At 49.7% G+C, this 22,532-nt stretch overlaps 1 protein-coding gene across 4 annotated transcripts in view; it reads right to left on the minus strand.

Annotated features, from left to right (window-relative positions):
• Positions 1-22,532, minus strand: part of WDR19 (WD repeat domain 19) — a 122,980-nt gene that overhangs the window by 99,389 nt on the left and 1,059 nt on the right. For all 4 annotated transcript variants that reach the window (XM_045017765.1, XM_045017766.1, XM_045017764.1 and 1 more), the window contains exons 2-3: positions 15,075-15,166; positions 12,857-12,922 (exon numbers count right to left, since the gene is read on the minus strand). In XM_045017765.1, coding sequence (XP_044873700.1) covers positions 12,857-12,922; positions 15,075-15,166 — 158 coding nt within the window. The remainder of the gene's footprint in view (positions 1-12,856; positions 12,923-15,074; positions 15,167-22,532) is intronic.

The following is a 22,532-nucleotide window of genomic DNA, read 5'->3' on the forward strand; positions in this document are numbered from 1 at the left end:
AGGAGGGCGGGTCTGGAATGGATTGGAGCAACACATCTCGAAGAACAACAGTTACTACAGGTGAGTAACCGTCTTTTCTTCTTCGAGTGATTGCTCCAATGCATTCCAGTTAGGTGATTCCCAAGCCTTACCTAGGCGGTGGGGTCGGAGTGAGACGTGGCGGAGTGTAATACCGCAGAGCCGAAGGCTGCGTCGTCTCGAGACTGCTGCACCAACGCGTAGTGGGAGGCGAAGGTGTGGACCGAAGACCAGGTAGCCGCTCGACAGATGTCCTGGAGCGGAACATTGGCCAGGAAGGCAGCCGACGAGGCGTGCGCCCTTGTCGAGTGAGCGGTGAGGCGGCATGGCGGCACGCGAGCGAGCTCGTAGCAGGTCCGAATACATGCAGTGACCCAGGACGAAATTCTCTGGGAGGAAACCGGCTCACCCTTCATGCGGTCGGCGACGGCGACAAACAACTGGGTCGAACGCCGGAAAGGCTTCGTCCGCTCGATGTAAAAGGCCAGCGCCCTGCGGACGTCCAGGGTGTGAAGCTGTTGTTCCCGAGGCGAGGTATGCGGCTTCGGGAAGAAGACCGGGAGGAAGATCTCCTGGTTGAGGTGGAAGGCCGATACCACCTTGGGGAGGAAGGCCGGATGCGGTCGAAGCTGTACCTTGTCTGCATGGAAGACTGTGTAAGGTGGGCCCACCGTTAGTGCGCGAAGCTCAGAGACTCGTCTCGCGGACGTAATGGCGACGAGGAAAGCTGTCTTCCAGGAGAGGTAGAGCAGGGAGCACGTGGCCAAGGGCTCGAAGGGGGGACCCATCAGCTTGGCCAGGCCGAGGTTCAAATCCCAGGTCGGGGCAGGACGCCGCACCGGCGGGTACAAGCGGTCCAGGCCTTTAAGGAAGCGGGAAACCATCTGGTTGCAGAAGATGGACCGACCTTCCAGCGATGGACGAAAGGCGGACACCGCTGCCAGGTGAACCCTCAATGAGGAGACTGCAAGACCTTGCTCTTTAAGGTACCAAAGGTATTCGAGGATGGTAGGTACCGGAACTACAAAAGGATTCAGGCTTCGCTGATCGCACCAAAGCGCGAACCTCTTCCATTTCGCGAGGTAAGTGGAGCGAGTGGAAAGCTTTCGGCTCTCCAGCAGGACTTGCTGAACTGCCACGGAACAGTCCCTCTCCGCGCGGGTCAACCACTCAGGTACCAAGCTGTAAGATGGAGGGACTGCAGGTTCGGATGGCGGAGTCTGCCGAAGTCCTGGGTGATTAGGTCCGGCCACGACGGGAGGGGGATGGGATCCCGAACGGAGAGCTCGAGCAGCAGGGTGTACCAATGCTGCCTCGGCCAGGCCGGCGCTATGAATATGACGGTGGCTCTGTCCCGCCGAAGCTTCAGGAGCACTCGGTGCACGAGTGGGAACGGAGGGAAGGCATAGAGGAGGCGATCCGTCCAGGGGTAGAGGAAGGCGTCGGACAGGGAGCCCGGCGAGCGACCTTGGAATGAACAAAACAGGTGGCACTTCCTGTTCTCCCTGGAGGCGAATAGGTCTATCTGGGGAAACCCCCACCTCCGGAAGATTGTGTGGACGACATCTGGACGGAGGGACCACTCGTGGGAGAGGAACGACCTGCTGAGATGGTCGGCTAGCGTGTTCTGCACTCCCGGAAGAAAGGACGCTTGCAGGTGAATGGAGTGGGTCACGCAGAAGTCCCACAGGAGCATCGCCTCCTTGCAGAGGGGGGAGGAGCGTGCCCCGCCCTGCTTGTTCACGTAGAACATCGCTGTTGTATTGTCCGTGAACACTGTCACATATCGGCCTTGCAGGTGGGGGCGGAAAGCTTGGCAGGCTAGACGGATAGCTCGCAGCTCGCGGACATTGATATGCAGGGCGAGCTCCTGGGTCGACCAGAGGCCTTGGGTGTGGAGATCGCCCAGGTGAGCCCCCCAACCGAGCGCCGAGGCGTCCGTGGTGAGCGTGGCAGACGGGCGCGGAGGGTGGAACGGGACCCCGACACACACGATCTCTGGGTCGAGCCACCATCGGAGGGACTCGAGGGTTGCGCTGGAGACCGGCACCACCATGTCGATGGGGTCTCGATGAGGCCGGTACACCGACGCGAGCCAGGACTGGAACGGGCGGAGGTGGAGCCGCGCGTACGCGGTCACATACGTGCATGCCACCATGTGGCCCAGGAGGCGGAGGCAGGAGCGCACCGTCGTGGTCGGGAAGGTGACTAGGTCCATGATGAAGGCGACCATCGTCTGGTGGCGGGCGTGAGGGAGACAGGCCCTGGCTATGGTGGAGTCGAGGACCGCTCCGATGAACTCCACTCGCTGAGAAGGAATCAAAGTGGACTTCTCGGCGTTGATGAGGAGGCCGAGCCGCCGGAAGAGCGACCGGATCTCCACCATCTGGCCCATCACGAGTTGTCGAGACTGTCCTCGAACCAGCCAGTCGTCTAGATACGGGTATACGTGGATCTGACGACGGCGGAGGGCTGCGGCGACCACCGCCATGCATTTGGTAAAGACCCTCGGTGCGGTGGAGAGACCGAACGGCAACACAGCAAACTGGTAGTGGGTGTTGCCAACCACAAATCGGAGGTAACGTCGATGAGGGGGATAGATGGCGACATGGAAGTAAGCGTCCTTCATGTCGAGGGCGGCAAACCAATCTCCCGGATCCAGAGAGGGAATGATGGTCCCCAAGGTGACCATGCGAAACTTGGGCTTGAGCAGGTACTTGTTCAGCTCGCGAAGGTCCAGGATAGGACGTATCCCGCCTTTCGCTTTGGGGATAAGGAAATAACGGGAGTAGAATCCCCTGCCCCGCCTGTCTTGAGGCACTGCTTCTATGGCACCCACGCTCAACAGAGTCTGGACCTCTTGTAAGAGGAGTTGCTCGTGAGAGGGGTCCCTGAAGAGGGACAGGGAGGGTGGGTGGGAAGGCGGGGGCGAAACAAATTGAAGGCGGTATCCCGACTGGACTGTTTGCAGCACCCAGTTGTTAACTGGGACCACGCCGAAAAGAAATGGGAAAGGCGGTTGTAAAATAAGGGGGTAGGATCCGGTAGGGAGAGAGATGGGCCGTCCTCGAGCGTCCCATCAAAAAGCAGGCTTGGCCCCCTGGGGGGCCTTGGACGAGGCCTGCCCCTGGTTGCGCCGATTGCCTGACGGATGACGGCGGTTCTGGGCCGGTCGCCGGTTAACATACGGCCGATAGCGCTGTTGATAGCGGGAGGGTTGCGGCCAGAAGGGCCTGCGCTGCGTCGCCGGCGTGTGCATCCCAAGCGTATGGATGGCGATGCGACCGTCCTTCATGGTCTGGATCCGAGTATCTGTTTTCTCGGAAAACAGACCCTGGGTGTCGAAGGGGAGGTCCTGGAGGGTATACTGCACCTCCGGCGGCAGGGTGGAGGACTGCAGCCAGGAGATGCGCCTCATCGTGACGCCGGATGCCAAGGTTCGAGCCCCGGAGTCCGCGGCGTCGAGGGCGGCCGTGATAGAGGACCTGGAGGACTTCTTTCCCTCGTCCAGCAAGGCCGTGAACTCCTGGCGGGATGTTGATGGCAGGAGCTCTGTGAACTTCGCCAGGGACGTCAGAATATCAAAGACGTACCTGGCGAGAAGGACCATGATGTTTGCAATCCGCATTTGTAAGCCCCCTGCGGAGTAGACCTTACGGCCGAGCAGGTCCATGCGTCGGGCGTCCTTGGACTTGGGTGTGGGGGCAGGTTGGCCGTGCCTCTCGCGGTCGTTGACGGATTGAACGACCAGGGAGTCCGGGGTTGGGTGGGAGTAGAGGTACTCATAGCCCGTTGGGGGGGCTGAGTACTTACGCTCGACCCCGCGTGCTGTGGGTTGAATGGAAGCGGGGGTCTGCCAGAGCGTAGTGGCGTTTTTCTGAATTGTCCGCACAAAGGGCAACACCACTCGGACAGGAGCGTCCGCGCCCACCACGTTGGTGATCGGGTCCTCGTCCTCTTGGACCTCTGTGACGGGGAGACCCATGGCCGTCGCCACTCGGCGAAGCAGGTCCTGGAAGGCCCGAAGGTCAATGGGCGGGGGTTCGCTGGCCGCAGCACCTGCCACCGCCTTGTCCGGCGAGGACGATGAAGATACGCCCTGCACAATTGGCTCAGGCACCGGGGCTGTTGGTTGAGCCTCCGCTGAGTCGTGCGGTGTGGCTGATTGGCGGTCCGTAGGAGCGGAGGGCTCGTGTGGAGGAGAGGGAGGCGGGCGGCTAACTGTCGCCTCAGGGACCCTGGTCCCGGTGGTCACATCCCGCAGAGGAAATGGGGTGCCCTGTGCCTCGTGATGCGCCCAGGGGACCCAATAGCCCCACTGTTCGTGATGGAGTCCTTGCGGGGTCGGCAACCGGTCGGTGGTGACATCCGCACCGGAAGCCACCGATGCTGGGCGGGATGGCCAAGGCGGTGCCGAGGCGCCGAGGGATTGAGCCGCTGAAGACAGGAGTCCCTCCGCCGACGCCGCCGAGGGTCGATAAGTGTATGGCCGGCGGGACGGCGATCGTGACCGTCGGCTACCGCGGTGCCGGGAGCTCGACCGGTGCCGGGAGCTCGACCGGGACCGGGATCTGCGGTGCCGGGAATGACTCCGAGAGTTGCGGTGCCGTGAACAGTGCCGGGATGGAGACCTCCGGCGGTACCGACGGTACGGCGACCTGGATCGGTGCCGGGAGTGCGACCGGTACCGCGATTGAGAGCGGTACCGGGACTCGGACCGGCGTCGGGATGGCGCTCGGTGCCGTGATGAGGAGCGGCGTCGAGATCCCGAACGACGGGACGGTGACCTGCGTCGGGACCTGGACCGGGACCGGGACCGGGAGCGCGTTCCGTGCCGTTCGCCCAGAGAGGGGGGCCGTGTCATTCTGGCTGGCTTCCCCGCTGAGACGACAGCCCGCACCGGCGGTGCCGGGGGCCGGAGGCTCGGTGCCTCTATGAGCTGGATTAGCTCGCGCGCAGAGGAGAACGTCTCCGGCGTCGATGGCAGCCTTGGCTCAACCACGGTCGGTGCCGGGGAGCGTGGCGGTGCCGGACTCGACGGCGCTTGGGGTGCCGGAGTCGAGGGCCCTGGGCACGTTTTACGCACGGCCGCTGCTACTCGCGCGGCGTCCTCCGTGCGGGCCTTTGCCACTGCCTTCGCCAGCTGTTGTTTGGCGGAAGGCGAAAGCGAGCGGTGCCGGGTCTTCTTAGCCGCCGGCTTAGGTACCGGGGCCGCGGTGCCAGAACGGCTCGGTGCCGCGGGTGCACTCTGCACCGATGAAGCCCTCGGTGCCGGCGCGGACGGTGCCGGGGGTTGGAGGGACGCCTCCATAAGGAGCTGTTTTAAGCGAATGTCTCGCTCCTTACGGGTCCGCGGCTTGAATGCTGAGCAAATAGCACACTTGTCCGTTCGGTGTCCTTCGCCCAGCCAACGGAGGCAGGAGCCGTGAGGGTCACCAACCGGCATAGGCCTCTGGCACGCTGCGCAGGGCTTAAAGCCCGGTGCCTTGGGCATGAGCCCGCACCGGGGAAGGGAAGGGAGGGAATACCCCCCTTATCCTTACCTAAAATACTAACTAACTAACTACTGAACTAACTATACTAACACTAACCAAACTATGCACAACAAGAAGTAGCGAGAGCTAGGGTTGTGGAGGACAGAGAGCACTCCACAGTTCCAACTGGCCGTCACGGGCGGTAAGAAGGAACTGAGGAGCGGACGGGCCGGCTGAGGTATATAATGGGCGCCATAGCGGCGCCACTCCAGGGGGCGCCAGCCGGCCAGCCAGGGTTGCTAGGGTAAAAAGTTCCGAGATGCCGTGCACGCGCGGCGCGCACACCTAACTGGAATGCATTGGAGCAATCACTCGAAGAAGAAGCTCTAGTTGCTGTTCCCACAAAGAGCACGGGGGCAGACATACCCCACGATCTCTAGCATAGGAGAAATAGGACTAAGGAAGGAACATATATATTAAGGATTATAAACAACTCTGCTTATGCACTGGGTATATTTTCCTGCTGCACTAGTGCAGAGAAGGGTTGGGCACCAAAGGCTCTTATTAGAACTGGAAGAGACAATGGATCATAATGAAAAAATCCTCAAAGACTGTGCAGAAGAAAGAGGCCTCTTGGAGTAATTCTGAAATTAAAAACCCATGGCTGGCCTGTGCCAGCCGACTCAGGCTAAGGGGCTGTTTAATTGTGGTGTAGACATTCATGCTCAGGCTGGAGTTTTGGCTGTAGGAACCTGTGAGGTGGGAGGGCCCCAGAGCTCAGGCTGCAGCCCAAACCCGAATGTCTTCACTGCAATAAAACAGCCCCACAGCCCGAGCCCTGAGAGCCAACATCAGCTGGCACAGGCCTAACTGCAGCATCTAACTGCAATGTAGACACACCCACAGTATCCCTTACAGTCCCAGAGAGGGCAGAGTGAGCCACTCCGTTCCAGGAGCCCAGCTGCATCCCTGAAGACAACAAAAGGATGGATTCTGGCACACAGGTGTTTGTACAAATGTTAGCAGCCCTGGCAAGTGCATCAAGGTAGATTTGTGTGAACACAACAAAACCTGAACCAGCCCTGATTTTGGATGGAGTCTGGGTATTATATTAACCATTTGCACATTTCTAATCAAAAGGCAAGCAACTCATAATGTATAGCAGGCATCTGGTTACTTGTTCTAGACTCCATCTGCTAGTATGGGGAAAGAACTTACTGTTTGGCTGCCAGAGGGACATTTGTCAATTAAATATGTAAAAACTGCAGTGTCTAATCTTTGCAAAAACATGCAGAACACAAGCTTTTGCTGTCATGAATGCGTCAATATCTTTGGTTTTTAATTGTCTGAAAAATTGTCTTTTACACTCTTCTACCGTGGACCTTCTCTCTCAACCATTGTTCTTTGGTAAAAAATGTACGGTACGCAAAAATAGTATTTAAAGCTGTAGCAAGTGCGTTGAGTGAAAAAACAAGAGGTTTGACTGCCTGAGAAGTCAAAATAAAATTTTATTTTATTATTTTATAAAAATAATTTGTTTTGAAGCCTAAGATCCAATGTGAATTGTGCTTTTGCTCTGCATTCCAGGTAAGTACATGTATAGCTTCCAGTAAAACAGGAGGTGGCTTCTTGAGAAGCTACCAGCTTTCCCTTCCTGCTCACGTAGTAGCTCCTCATAGGAAGCACTTTATGTATACCAGGCTGCAGGCTAAATCAGCAACCCATCAAGTTCAACCTTTTATCTTCTTTTCTCCCACTTGCCTGAATTTAGCACGATAGTAAATGTGGCCTCCTGCAAGAAACTTCAATGGATGTCTCAATCCCCAGCCACAAGGGAAGACACTAGAGGCAGTGTAACCTAGGGGACACAGCACTTGACTGGGACTCTGGAGATCTGGATTCTATTCCCAGCTCTGTCACTGGCCTATTCGGAGACCTTGGGCAAGTCACCTTCTCTCTCTGTGCTTCAGTTTCTCTATCTGTAAAACGGGGATAGTGACACTGACCTCCTTTGAGATCTACAAATGAAAAGCACTAAATAAGAGCTGGGAGTTTTTATTATTATTATTAGACAAGAGTGCAGAAAAACACAAGAATGCAAAAAAGAAAAATAGTATATAAGAACAGAGACAAACAGACAAGAGAAAATGAGAAATATAATTGAAGAGATGGCACTTATGACATCATCTATTCAAACAGAAGAAACTTGGGATTCTGAACTCAGTTCTCAAGAGAGGGGAAGTCCCAGACAGAGTTAGAAGGCAACAGTCAGAGTGACCACAGCACCATTTGGACTGAGCGGGGGTTCTTTCAGGTAACTGTCCTTGCTTTTGCTTGAACCCTCTATGACAGAAGTGGAGATGCTCTGTAATCATTTCTGAATACTGTAAATTGACCTGGTTATTGGGATGTTTACTTATTAATATGTTGATTTAGTTTAATAGGGCAGTTGTCGGGAAAAACAAGCTGATAGGGAAACAATGACTCAATGTAAGACACCCTTCGGTAAACACTTATGGGTTGTTAAGAGACAATACCTGAAATATTAGCTTTGAAGATTCTACTTCCTGGCTCCAACCAACTTACATAACTAGTTTTGACAAGCAGGGCCAAGGTCTGGGAACCAAAAGATCAAAAGGCCTATGGAGCTTATAAAGGACCATTCTCAAGAGTGAGGGGAGAACTGTTGGGGAGTTGTTCAGGGGAACCAGGCACACAGGAACTGCTGTGGTGTCTGAAAAAAAGGCAGTCTTAGGATGGTAAGCCTTTAGGTTGGACAGACATGCATCAGACTATTTGTTGTTTTAAAATAATTTTTCCTCTAAATTGCTCCTGCTGCAAAAAAAAAACCAATACTTTTGTTTTAAGGAGGTATTCTGGTCACAGACTCCCAAAGAGAAGAAGCAGAGTCAGACTTGCACAGTTGATACTCATGGTACTGTAGCCCAGGGCCTGGTGTAAGAGTGGGAGAACTGTGGAATTCTACCCTGGAATAGGTGGAGGTCTGAAACCTGAGAGGAGATACTCCGAGAGACCAGAAAGAGGAATGTATAGCTAGTTCTGTAACTGTGACACCTATACTCAGTCTGGGTTGTTATTCTTGGCGGAAAAAACTGTAGTTTGGTTTAAGGGCAGCAACTAATTGCCCTGGTTGAAACTGCTGTTATTTAACTGCTTCTACAGCAATCAGTCAGATTGTAAATTAGGTTCAATTTAATATTAAAAAGACACTCAGATTTAGGCTATGTCTACACTGCATTTTCAGCAGTAAAACTTTTGTCGCTCAGCAGTGTGAAAAAAAAACCTCCTTGACCAACAAAAGTTTTACTGATAAAAAGCGCCCATGTGGACAATGCTTTGTCGGCGGGAGACACGCCTCGCCGATAACCCTCGTTGGGGGTGGGTTTATTTTGTCGGCAGGAGAGCTTTCTCCTGTCAACAAAGAGCACCTACATTGTGTGCCTTACAGCAGCAAGGCTTTAGCGGCACAGCTATGCTGCTGTAAGCGATGCAGAGTAGACATAGGCCTAGAGTTAGCCTTGAGGTAGGTGTAATACTAGTTCTTTGAAACCAGACTTCAGGAGACTGAGCTAATCATTAATAAGGCTATGACAGAGGCCACAGCAGAGACTCAGCACAGTGCTGCGTGAGAAGCGTAACAGAAAGCCAAAGAATCAAATGGATGCTCATGGATGGAGGGAGGGGGTACTGAGGACTCCAGCTATCCCACAGTCTCCGGAAAGCATTTGCATTCTTGGCTGGGCTCCAAATGCCTGAAGGGTCAAAAACATTTTCCCGGGTGTTTCAGGGTGTATGTCGTCAATTTACACCCTTCCCCCCCCCCCCGAAAGAAAAGGGACAAAAATCGTTTCTCGCCTTTTTTCAATGTCACCCTATGTCTATTGCATGCTGCTGGTAGACGGGGTGCTGCAGAGCTAAACAGCAGCATCCTGTCCCCTCCCCTCCCCGGTGGCAGACGGTACGGTACAAAAGGACTGGTATCCGTCCTCATCATCATCCTGTGAGTGCTCCTGGCTGGCCTCAGTGAGATCTGCCGGGGGCGCCTGGGTAAAAATAGGAATGACTCCTGGTCATTCCCTGCAGATGGTGCAGAACGGCTGGTAACCGTCCTCATCATAGCAACTGGGGGCTGAGCTCCATCAGCCCCTCCGCCCCCATCATGTCTAAAGAAAAGATTCTGTACTGCCTGGACTATCACAGCAGCTGGAGGCTTCCTCCCCCTCATTTTATCTCACTAAAAAGTCAGTGTTTCTTATTCCTGCATTCTTTATTACTTCATCACACAAATGGGGGGACACTGCCACGGTAGCCCAGGAGGGTGGGGGGAGGAGGGAAGCAACGGGTGGGGTTGTTGCAGGGGCACCCCCTAGAATGGCATGAAGCTCATCATTTCTGCGGGATCTCTAGGGCTCTGACACGGAGCGGCTGTGCTCTCTGGTTCTCTAGTACACTTGCCCCATATTCTAGGCTGGACTGACTCTATTTTTAGACAAAACATAGGAAGGGAATGACCTGGGGAGTCATTCCCATTTTTGCCTATGCGCCCCCGGCCGACCTCAGTGAGGCCAGCCAGGAGCACCCATGATAGCAGCAGACGGTACAGAACGACTGATAACCGTCATCTCATTGCCAATTTACAATGGCAGACGGTGCAATATGACTGGTAACCGTCTCTGCTATCTTGCAAAGGCAAATGAATGCTGCTGTGTAGCAGTGCAGTACCGCATCTGTCAGCAGCATCCAGTACACATACGGTGACAGTGACAAAAGGCAAAACGGGCTCCATGATTGCCATGCTATGGTGTCTGCCAGGGCAATCCAGGGAAAAAGGGCGCAAAATGATTGTCTGCCGTTGCTTTCCCGGAGGAAGGATTGAGTGACGACATTTACCCAGAATCACCCGCGACACTTGTTTTGCATTGGGATCTCAACCCAGAATTCCAATGGGCAGGGGAGACTGCGGGAACTATGGGATAGCTACGGGATAGCTACCCACAGTGCAACGCTCCGGAAATTGACGCTAGCCTCGGTACATGGACACACACCGCCGAATTAATGTGCTTAGTGTGGCCGCGTGCACTCGACTTTATACAATCTGTTTTACAAAACCGGTTTATGTAAAATCGGAATAATCCCGTAGTGTAGACATACCCTCAGTCACGGAGGTCGCGGAAGGGTGTGAGAACTCCCAAGCTCCCGGGCAGCGGCAGGGGAACCCCTGCGCTCGGGCTGACATGGGAGCCGGGGCACCCCACAGCTCCCAGTCCCCATGGGCAGCAGGGAACCCCCAGAGTGGCAGGGGTACCCCTCAGCTCCTAGCTGCTGCAGGCAGCTCCTAGCCCCTGCCCAGAGGCCCCCCTTCAGGCCTGTCAGGATCCACAGATCCCTATTTTGTCCTGATATTTTTAGTAAGAGTCACGGACAGGTCACGGTTTCTGTGAATTCTTCCTTGGGCCAGCTATGGGTTTTTCTTTGCAGTGTAGACATCATCTGGGGCCTCTCAGGGTGACTGAGCACAAGGAAGCTTGGACTGAGTGGTAGTCAGTCACAAAGGGCAAGAAAGCTCTAAACTGAACTGTCATCACCTGGCAGCCTGAGGAATTAAAATCTGAATAATAATAAAACCTTTTCCTTGAATAATTAACAGACCACAACAAAGTTAACTCTGATTAGAAATGAATTTAAAAAACTCAGTCTAGCTATGAAGGTAAATCAGCAGCAAACTAGCCAGGGAGGGCACTAACCAATTTGTTGCAGAGTGCAAAATGTATGAATGACTATTTGCTTTGTAGCCAAGTGGTGTACATACACACCCAACACAAGCAGCTCATGGCTATCAGAGCCCGTGTACAGCATCCTGAGGACAGAGCTGTTGAGCTGGAAGAGCAGAAACAGATGGAATTGTTTAGAGACTCTGCATATAGGGACACTGGAGTAGGCTCACCTCAGAACTGACTTCCCCATTCGTCCAACCGAGGAAGCCAGATTCATGGTGGAAGGGACACCAAGGTGAAATGGAGGAACATAATTCCTTAGATGGGACTCTCCTTCCGACTGAAATAGTGGAGACTGACAGCTCCTCATATACTGAGGAAGTCATTCCAGGGGACTGAATTACAGCGGGGAGAGAAAAGATACCTCTCTACTGCAGGAAAAAACACCACCAACAAAAAAACACCACCAACAACAAATGTAGCAGCAAGTCTCAGAGCTCAGGTCAACTTGGACTTGCACTATGGTGCTAAAAATTGCAGTGTAGATGTTCCCACTTGGCCTGAACCCTGAGCTCTGAAACCTGGGAAGGGGGAGAGGGTCTCAGAGCCTGGGATTCAGGCTGAGCGGGAATGTACACTGCTATTTTTAGCCCTGAAGCACAAATCTGAGTCAGCTGACGCAGGCACAGACTGCTGCCGCAGAAGTTATTTTGCAGTGTAGACATACCCAAAGACTGATTGTGGGTGACAGGAGACTGATTATGAGAAATGTAGACAGTTGATGACCATCAGAACAGCTTGGTGACTTCACTATCAGGTATAAAGGTGGCAGACATCACGAGATATCTAACCAAACTACAGGCGAGCACTGGGGAAAAGCCTGTGGTTGTGGTATGTATTGGTACCAATGATGTAGAGAGATATAGAGGAGAGGTCCTGGAAGCTAAATTTAGAATACTAAATAGAAGGCATAGGTCCAGGGCATCAGTGGTAGCTTTTTCTGAAGTGCTTTGAGTTCCATACACAGGCAGAGGGAACTTCAAGGTCTCAATGCATGGATGAAAAGACAATGCAAAGAAGAGAAAGTTTTCTAGGTACTCGGAAACATTTGGAGGAAGGGGAAGCTATACAGAGGGCAAGAGACCACCTTAATTAAAATGGAACCAGACTATAATGCAATAGAAAATAAATAAGATAACAGTTTTGGGTTGTTGACATAACATGAGTAGATGGCGCGAGACAGAACTGAGGTGAAGAAAGTACTTTTATACAGTTTTTGAGATGAAGTTTGGACTTGAAATAAGGTTTTTTGGTATTTTAAATCTTTTTAGCCTGTCACTTTTGTTATACATTTATATATTTTAGCAATGAACTATTTATGTGGGGTCCTAAAATTCTGGTTAAAATTATCTCTACCCTTGTTTTGATTAAAAGTATAGTTAAAGAATGTTTTACATATAAGGATATATATAATTTTTTCCTGATTTTTCATGGCTATTGTATTATGAATTCAGTTTTGCTTCAGATTACTTATGCATCTTCCACAGATTACTTATATGTATGCATGTGCCATTAAAAGTATGTGATTTTTTTTGTTTAAGAATGTGCCAAACCCTTGTTAGTTCTTACCTGGGTAAGTTAATTTCATTTCTCTTCTGACCATGACGATCAAAGATTTTTACAGTGTGATCAGCTCTAAAAACACAGAAGATGAATTCAGTCTTTTTGTACATTTGCAAATATCCTTAGAGATTTCATAAAAACTTTTTCCATTAATCTTTCATGCCACGTTGATATGGCTCATGAGTTTTATCTATTGATATTTCCAGGGGATAGGTACTTACTGTGACAGATATAATGGATATATGCAGTGTTGTTGTAGCCATGCGGCTCCCAAGATATTAGCGAGACAAGATCGGAGAGGTAATGTCTTTTCTTGGACCAACTTCTGCTGGTGAGACAGGCAAGCTTTCAAGCTTACATAGAGCTCTTTTTTAGGTCTAGTAAATATACAGCCTGCCTCTCTCACCAACAGAAGGTAGTCCAATAAAAGATATTATGGACACATGGAATAAAAAAAAGTTATTGTATCGGCTTTATAAGTCTTATTTGTGTGTTTATGGGCTAAGGATTGTATTCTGGCTCCATAGGGGAGTTACAGGGTTTCCTACAAGAACTAAATTACTGGGAGGTAATTAATGCAAATTCCTAGGCAGGTAGCAAATCTGGAGGAGACTCTGCCTCTGACAGAAACTGCATGTACACAGCTGTAGTAGGATTCGATTGAATTTGATAGATGTAAACATCGATTTCAGCTGACACACTGAAATTTGACCAAAAAAACCCAACCAACCAAAAAAACCCCCACCCTGTGCACCTTGTCTCTGCAGGTATCTCAGGCAGGGCAGGCAACCCCACTGTCATAGCTTTCTCACTCAACAGCTGGGAGTGCGGGAGCCATCCCTAGGCAGAAGCCATTCAGCAGCAGGGTAGCCTCCCCTGTGGCCAGGGGCTTGTCTTACAGTTTTAGGCAAAGGGTCTCTGCTCTGCATGCCCTGCCAGAACTGCAACCTTCCTCACATCTTGCGTCTACAGGGATCCAATGTCACTGGCCCTGCAGTAGCACAGGAAGCCCTGGGAAGCCCTTCTGTCACAGGAGTGAGACCATGACATTGTGGTGGCAGAGGGCTCACTATGCTACCACAGGGCCTGTGACACTTGGTTCCTGCTGGTGCAAGCTGTGGAGAAGGCTGCAGTCCTGGATGGGCAGGGCAGAGCAGAGACCCTGAGCTAGTACCGCAAGGATGATGTACTGGGGGGAGCTCTGTCCCTGGGCAGGAGCCATTCGGCAGTGGGGTGGCCTCAGGCTAGGGGCTTGTCCTCTTCCTCATAACTCTGGAGAGGAGTCTCTGCTCTGCCCTGCCAGGACCGCAAACTTCCCCGCACCTTGCACCTGCAGGAATCAAGTGTCACAGGCCCTGCAGAGAATCCTCTGGGGCCATGACAGAGCAGCTGCACTCACTCACCCACCCACCAGAAACATAGGAGTCGTCCCTGGGATGGAATTGTTCAGCAGCAGGGTGGCCTCCCTCTGTGTCCAGGGGCTCATCCTTCTCCTTGGAGTCCTTGCTCCACCTGCTGAGGATCACAGCCTCTCTGGCATCTTTTATATAGGTGTCTTGGATCCCTCAACTGTGCAGGGTGCCCTTGCAGCCATGTTGCCAGTCCTGGGAACCTCTTGGAGCCCCAATATTAATGCTACCCTAATGCTAACCCTACTCTAATGCTAACCTAACCTTCTCCTGCCCTCCCCCTTAATTTCCAGGGATTGTAAAAATTAAAATTGTTAAAAATCAAACAAAAATCTTAAAAGGAAAAATACATATTAGTTGCCTAAATTACAAAAAAAAAATTGAATTCTACTAAATCTATACTAGTTTGACCTACTTCAGAAAACTTGACAAACAAAGAAATGAAAACTATAAAGTGCAGCTGGTCAATGGTTAACCCTATCATTGGCTGGTTGGTCACTAATTAACCGTGTCATTGCCCTTGAAAGAATAGGACCATAGGTGCTGAACTGAATTCAGATCTACTGTGGTAATCACAGTGAATTACAGCCTAACTCCCTGGTCTAGAGGTGGAAAGTTGCAAGACTCTATGGAGACAGCTGAGAAGCCTGAGACCTAAGTGGGGTGCCCTCAAGAAGGCCAAAAAGGGATCAGAGATGCAAGATACCTCAGGAACTGTGACATATACTGTGATAGTGAATATACATTAACAAAATGGTGAAAATAACTCAATTACCTCTACATACATTTTAATAATATTTAAATTCTTATCTTACCCTGTCACAGCAAGGAAGTTTCCTAAAGTTTTCTGCCAGATGAACTGCACAGGGGAACCAAGCAAAGCCTTTTCTAATAGAGTAAATACTCGCTGAGGGAAGAAAAAGGGGAATTACTAACTTAAAAATGGTAAGCAATGGAGAACATTAAACCTGCCTAGTGCATATTAGTAAATATAACTAACATTCAGTACACATAAAGAAAGATAGGCTATAGGATAGACAATGTATAAAAGGGACAGAATTCTGTGGCAGGCCTTTTATTATACATGGGAAAGTGAATTTTCATTAGATACACTTCCGATCTGGTGTCGAAAAAGTTCAACCTTGAAAACCTAAGATGAAAATGTACTTTCATTTGTATTAGCAATTTTTTTAAATTTTAAGTCAGAGAATTCAGACTTTTGCAAAGATAGCACTTTTGATTGTTGCTACTTAGGTAAGAAAAGTAAAAGTACAAAACTAAACCAAGTAACTGAACCGTAAAATAAAATTAGCTTTTCTTTTCACACCTTGCATGCGTTAAAATCCAAAGATTATTTATGAACCCACACAACTTTATTCTTTAGCGATATTGATAGTGTTGCCAACTCTTGTGATTCTATCACAAGTCTCACAATATTTGGTAATTTTCTTAAAGTCATAGTTGCTAGACTTAAGAGACTACATAAGAAGCTCAGCTTTCATTTTAAAAAAGTAAGTTTCTAGTACGGTGGATAAAAATCTAAGATTTTCTCCAAAAAAACAAAAATAAAAAAATGGGCTTTTCTTATTTAAATTGGATATTTTATTTAAACTGGATTTTTAATTGTATTTAAATTAGAAAAATTATGTTTTTCTTTTTATAAATAAAACCTGTTTATAATGAAATCTTAATTTAATAAAAAATATATTAAAGGTTAAAATAATTGTAATCTCTTAAAACATTTAAATAAAAATAACTATACTGAATCAATGAGGCTGTCAAAAACTGAGTTAAAGGCTTCTTTATATAGAAAAGCAATGGCTTTTTAATGCGTCTCCTGCAGCTCTTTGCAGCACGATATTAAAACTGTGTGATTTAATTACACCGCTACCTCGAGATGACATCACCCGATATAACACAAATTTGAATATAACTCAGTAAAGCAGTGCTCCGGGGGGGGGCAGGGCTGTGCACTCTGGTGGATCAAAGCAAGTTCAATATAACACGGTTTCACCTATAACGCGGTAAAATTTTTTGGCTCCCAAGGACAGCGTTATATCGAGGTAGAGGTGTATTAACCAATCTAAGTTATTGAACAATCAGGATGTTTTTACCATGTTAGTAACCAAGTGAAGTTGATACAATACTTGCTCAATCATTTTGCTGTGAGAATAATATATATTAAATGAAACAATGAATTCACAGTACTGTGGCTCTTTTGGGTAATGCTGATTACTAATTTGGCTCCTGAATCATCGAGGTCTGAGTATCACTGATATAAAGACAGAATTGGGGGAAAAATCTAACTTTTGATGTCAAGCATTATAAATATGGCACAATAGGTCAGCCTAAGTAATACAGGAGACTGTCTCATTTTCAAGAGATGGGTGACTAGGAACATACACTCCAGTCACTTTCACTTAGGCGTATTTGAAAATTTTCCCAGGCTGACCTGAAATAATCAGTTTAAATCACTGAGTACAGTTAATCCCTCTATTTAATAAATCACTTAGTTGTAAATATGAAACGTGCTGATGAAAAGTTTATGTATCCAAAACATTTAATTTAAATGTGGTTTTGTGTAATGAAAATAAATGTATATGCTGTTTCGTATGTTTAAATTCGTTACCATCTTAATGCAGCTTGACAAAAATCATGAGCAAAAAGTTAATTATCTAGAAAATAAACAATATATCTTTAATCATTTTCTAACATACTAAAAATGTACAATTAAGAATCTGAAAGTATTAAGCTATACAATTTATAGTATATTTATAGTGTACCCTCCTAGGTAGCAAACAGATATTCCAAATTTACTGTAAAGGCGCTATTTAGTTGTAAATCAACATGTTTTAATGGTTATATAAACCAATGAAAATGTACCTTTCTTTAGAAAATAAAGGAAGTACAAATGGAAAAGGTATTTAAAAATCGATGATTTAAATTGAGGCTTTCCGCTTAAATCACCTTGATTTACATCAATCCACCCTGGTTTGTAGCTGTCGTGTTTGGAAGAAGAAAAAAAAAAAAGCTATGAAACTTGAAACTGTGAAGCAAGTGCACCCTACAGGCTTAGAAATCAAAAGGCAAAGAAAAACAACCCAAAATTAATCATTTTAGAAGATCTCAGCTTTGAACACTTGAGGCTGGCAACACTACATGTGGCCTGTGGAAGTTTCCCATTTGAAGTTCATTCTTTCAAAAAAATGGACAGGTTTGATGTCCTTTGTGACCTTGGGAAAGTCACTGTCTACACTGGCAAGTTTCTGCACAGTAAAAAAGCTTTCTGCGTTGTAACTCCCGAGGTGTACACACTGCGAAGCCACATAATGCGCAGAAACGGCACAGTTGTAGTGCTCTAAAAATACCCAAAACACCCCAACGAGAGGTGTAGAGCTTTCTGCACCAGGGCTATGGCGCTGCAGTACAAGGGTAGACACTGTGGTGATTACAGCGCTGCGACCGGCCTCCGGGAGGTGTCCTACAATGCCTGTTCTCACCTTTTCTGGTCATTAGTTTGAACTCTAGTGCCCTGCCCTCAGGTGACCAACCGTCATCCCCATCCCATACATTCCTTTGCAAATTTGAAAGTCCCCTTCCAGTTTGCTTGGTGATGCGTGCAGTGGCCTCAGGGCATCTTTCCAGGTGGCCATGCCTGCTCCATGCACCAGGCGATCCCCTGCTTGGAGCAATGTTGAGCTGCTGGACCTCATCAGCATTTGGGGAGAGGAGGCTGTGCAGTCCCAGCTGTGCTCCAGCCGTAGGAATTATACCACCTATGGACAGATTTAACAATGCATGATAGAAAGGGGCCATGACTGAGACACATTCCAGTGTAGGGTAAAAGTGAAGGAGCTGCGGAACACCTACAACAAGGCACAGGAGGCAAACCGCCGCTCCCGTGCTGCGCCCACAAGCTGCCAGTTCTACAAAGAGCTGGACACGATACACATTGGCGACCCCACCTCCACTGCAAAGGCCCCTGTGGATACTTCGCTGGCTCGCGTGCCAGTCAAGAGTGGACCGAGCCTGAAGGAAAACTTGGACGAAGAGGAGGATGGGGATCCAGAGGCAGAGGATGACTTGGAGGCCAGAGATGCATGCAGTCAGGAGCTCTTTTCTACCCCTGAGGAGCCTAGCCAGTCACAGCAGTCGGATCTTGGTGAAGTGCATACAGGAGAGGAGGCCCCTGGTAAGTGGATCTAATTTTGGCAATTGCTGAAGCAGAGAGAACGCAGGGTCGGAGAAAGCAGGCTTGTTCCACACCGCATGCCTTGGCCTAGCAGTGGAACAGGCTGTTGATAGACTCCTCACTTCACGGGAATCTCCCTCAGAGATCTCCAGGAAACTCCTGTGGAGATAGTGGGCAATCCACTGCTGCAGGTTCCTCAGCAGAGCTGCTTTGTTTCTTGCCCCATTAACGGTAACTTTTCCATACCACTTTACCATCCGGGGGGGGGGGGGCAGGGAGGGACCACTGCTGCATACAGGCGAGCTGCATAGGGGCTAGGGTGGAAGCCGCAGGCTTGGAGAAGATCCTCCCTTGATTCCCTGGTCACCCTCAGCAGCAAGATATCTTCCTGTGGAAAGTGTGGGGACAGGAATGATTATCAGGCCCCCCCTACAGTGCTGGTTCTACTCAAGAGCCACGTGCCCAGTGTACAGCAGGGTCCGGGAAGAGTGATTTACTCTGCCCCTGCAGCTACTCACCATTTTGGGAGTCTTGTAGTTCATGTGTGCTTGCCTAGGGTCAGCCAGTTAGCAACAGGTGTGAGAGTACTGGCTGTGTTTTAAAGCACGGAGTCAGTGCTGTCTGTGTTGCAAACAATACTGCTTCTGTAAAATGTTGCATTTAAACTTCACAGAGATGATCTTGGGAGCCCAGCCTACCTCTTTGTTATCGGCGGCAGAAAGGCTGCAGAGAATTAGAAAGCAGCCCTGAAGAACTAAGGAGGACTTTCTCCATGAGGTTACGATGCACTCCGCCGCTGAGAATCAGGAATTGAAGGAGTGGCGGGACACCGAGAAGAGGACCAAAAGGAGAACACAGCACACCAGAAAGAAGCCACGGAGTAGCTCTTAAATGTTATGGAGTGCCAAGTGGACACGCTCCAGGTGATACTAACTCCTCAAACTGAGCAGTTCCGCGCCCGCCCTCCCCTGCAGCCGCTATCACAAAACTCTTTCCCATACATTTCCTCCCCTCCACGCACACACCGCCAACACACTCTTATCAACCTCCTGGCTCCACTCTCTGCAGCATTCCACTCCTCCCTCCTCACAGTCCAGCACTGGGGACTCTCCCTACCCACTGCATTCAACATTGATCCCTCTGCAGTTTGGCCCTGCTGAAGTACAGCACCCGCTGCATTCTACTCCAAAGGAGACGGTTGGGTATGATCCCTTACTTACACAAATCTGTAGCTGTCCTGGGACCCCTCCTCCTCTTGAGACCTTCTCCTCCCCCATCCCCCCTCCCGTTGATGAATTTTTTTGTTTTGACTCTCTCCTCTGGTTGTTGTCTTTTAATAAAACAATTGTGTTTGTTTGAGAGCAATCTTTATTCTATTAAGTCACACAATCAGTACATATTACTGTGGCTCTTTGGCAATCTACATTGGTAAATTCTGGCTCCTTCTCAGGCTCAGGTTGGCCATCCCGTATTAAGTGAAAGCAAAAAGAGCACTACAAAGCAACATACAATTATGTTAAGGCCCCTTCTTGCATCATGTGCACCAATCACCTCCTAGCATTACAAGCACTACACTCCCGAGCATAGCAACAAATATTAGTGGCTTTCAACTTCAAATTGCTGCCTCAAGGCATCCCTGATCCTTATGGCCCTGTGCTGTGCCCCTCTAGTAGCCCTGGTCTCTGGATGCTCAAACTCAGCCTCCAGATGCTGAGACTCTGTGGTCCAGCGCTGAGTGAAGCTTTCACCCTTCACAAATATTATGGAGCATACAGCACACGGCTATAAGCATAGGAATATTGTCATCGGCCATGTCCAGCTTTCCATAAAGGCATTGCCAGCGGGCTTTTAAATGGCCAAATGCACACTCAACAGTCATTCTGCACTTGCTCAGCCTGTTGTTGAACCACTCCTTGCTGCTGTCAAATTGCCCCATGTACGGCTTCATAAGCCATGGCATTAAGGGGTGTGGGGGGGGGGTCTCCCAGGATCACAATGGGCATTTCGACTTCCCCTACAGCGATCTTCTGGTCCGGGAAGAAAGTCCCTGCTTGCAGCTTCTTGAACAGGCCAGTGTTGCGAAAGATGCATGCATCAAGGACCTTTCCAGACCAGCCTGTGTTAATCTCTGTGAAACGCCCATGGTGATCCACAAGCGCCTAGAGAACCATTTAGAAATACCCCTTCCAATTAATGTACTCGGTGGGTAGGTGGTCTGGTGCCTGAATTGGAATGTGTGTGCCATCTATCGCCCCTCTGCAGTTAGGGAAGCCCATTTGTGGAAAGCCATCCACAATGTCATGCACGTTGCCCAGAGTCACAGTCTTTTGGAGCAGAATGCTATTAATGGCCCTGCACATTTCCATCAACATGACTCCAACGGTCGACTTTCCCACTCCGAACTGGTTAGCAACCAATCGGTAGCAGTCTGGAGTAGCCAGCTTCCACAGTGCAATTGCCACGCGCTTTTCCAGTGACAGGGCAGCTCTCATTCTCGAGTCCTTGTGCCGCAGGGCTGGGGAGAGCTCATCACACAGTCCCATGAATGTGGCTTTCCTCATTTGAAAGTTCTGCAGCCACTGCTCATCATCCCCGACATGCATCATGATGTGATCCCATTACTCAGTGCTTGTCTCCCAAGCCCCAAAGTGGCATTCCACTGTGGTCAGCACCTCCGTGACTGCCACAAGCAATCTCTTGTCATAGTTACTACGCGTGACAAGATCAATGTCGCACTACTCTTGCCTTTGTAGTTTAAGGAATAACTCCACTGCCACTTGTGACATGTTGGTCAGAGCGAGCAGCATACTGGTCAGCAGTTCGGGATCCATTCCTGCAGCCCTTAAGAGGCAGGGTGCACAGTACACAAACCGTTGAAAGATGGCGCCAAATGCAGACAGAAGCACAGGGACTGATAGGATGCGAAGCAATGCATCATGAGGACCCAAGATGCCCCGCGACCCCCTCCGCCTTCCCACAAGTCTTAGTGGCAAAAGAGAAAGAGGTGCTCAGTGGGATAGCTGCCCAGAGTGCATCACTTTGAATAGCGCTGCAAATGCCGCAAGTGTGAACACACTTATGCGCAGGCAGCTGTCAGTATGAACACACAACACTGGTTTTCCTTTTGTGCTTTCTGACCAACACTGTAACTGCCAGCGCTGTTACTATGCAGTGTAGATGTTCCCTAAGCCTCTCTGTGCCTCAATTTTCCATCTGTAAAATGAAAATAACAGTATAACCTACTTCACGGGGCTGTTGAGAGAATAAATACACTAGAGATGGTGAGGTGCTCAGACACTCTAGTGATGGAGACCAAGTATCTAAGGTATCTAGATAAGACAGACCAGACTTGTTCTAAGATAACCAATAAGTAAAGTTGCGTGTCTCTCATGAAGTTTCTCTCATGAAGTTTCATGGAAGTCACAGATTTCGTGACTTCTGCAGTGGCCGCTGCTGGGGCAGTTTGGGTGTGGGAGGGGCCTCAGGGCTTGGGGCAGCGCTTACTTCGGGGAGGGGAGGGAGCGCTCCCTGGAAGTGGCTGGCATGTCCCTGCAGCTCCTAGATAGAGGGGCTAGGTGGCTCCATGCACTGCCCGCACCCACAGATGATGCCCCTGCAGCTCCCATTGGCTGCAGTCCCCAGCCAATGGGAGCTATGGAGCTGGAGCTCATGGCAGGGGCAGCACACGGAGCCGCCTGGCATTCCCTGCCCCTAGGAGCTGCAGGAACATGCCGGTCAGAGCCGGATGGAGAGCCTGCCAGCCCCGCCAACCCTCCCCACCCAGAGCACCTGCGGCCCCTTCGGGTCACTCCCCTCCCCAAGATTTAGTCAGGGGTTACAAGTCATGGACAGGTCACAGGCTGTGAATTTTTGTTTACTGCCCGTGACCTGTCCATGACTTTTACTAAAAATACCCAAGACTAAAACATAGCCTTACCAATAAGGTTATGCAATCGATGCACTACATTTGAATTCTAGTTTAAAAAAATTTAAAAACAAGCTCTACAGCACAGCTGATGTCTATATATCATATATTCTGCTGCTAGAACAAACACTGACATGGAAGATTAATTAGATAAGC

The sequence above is a fragment of the Mauremys mutica genome, chromosome 5, assembly GCF_020497125.1.
Source record: "Mauremys mutica isolate MM-2020 ecotype Southern chromosome 5, ASM2049712v1, whole genome shotgun sequence".
NCBI lineage: Eukaryota > Metazoa > Chordata > Testudines > Geoemydidae > Mauremys > Mauremys mutica.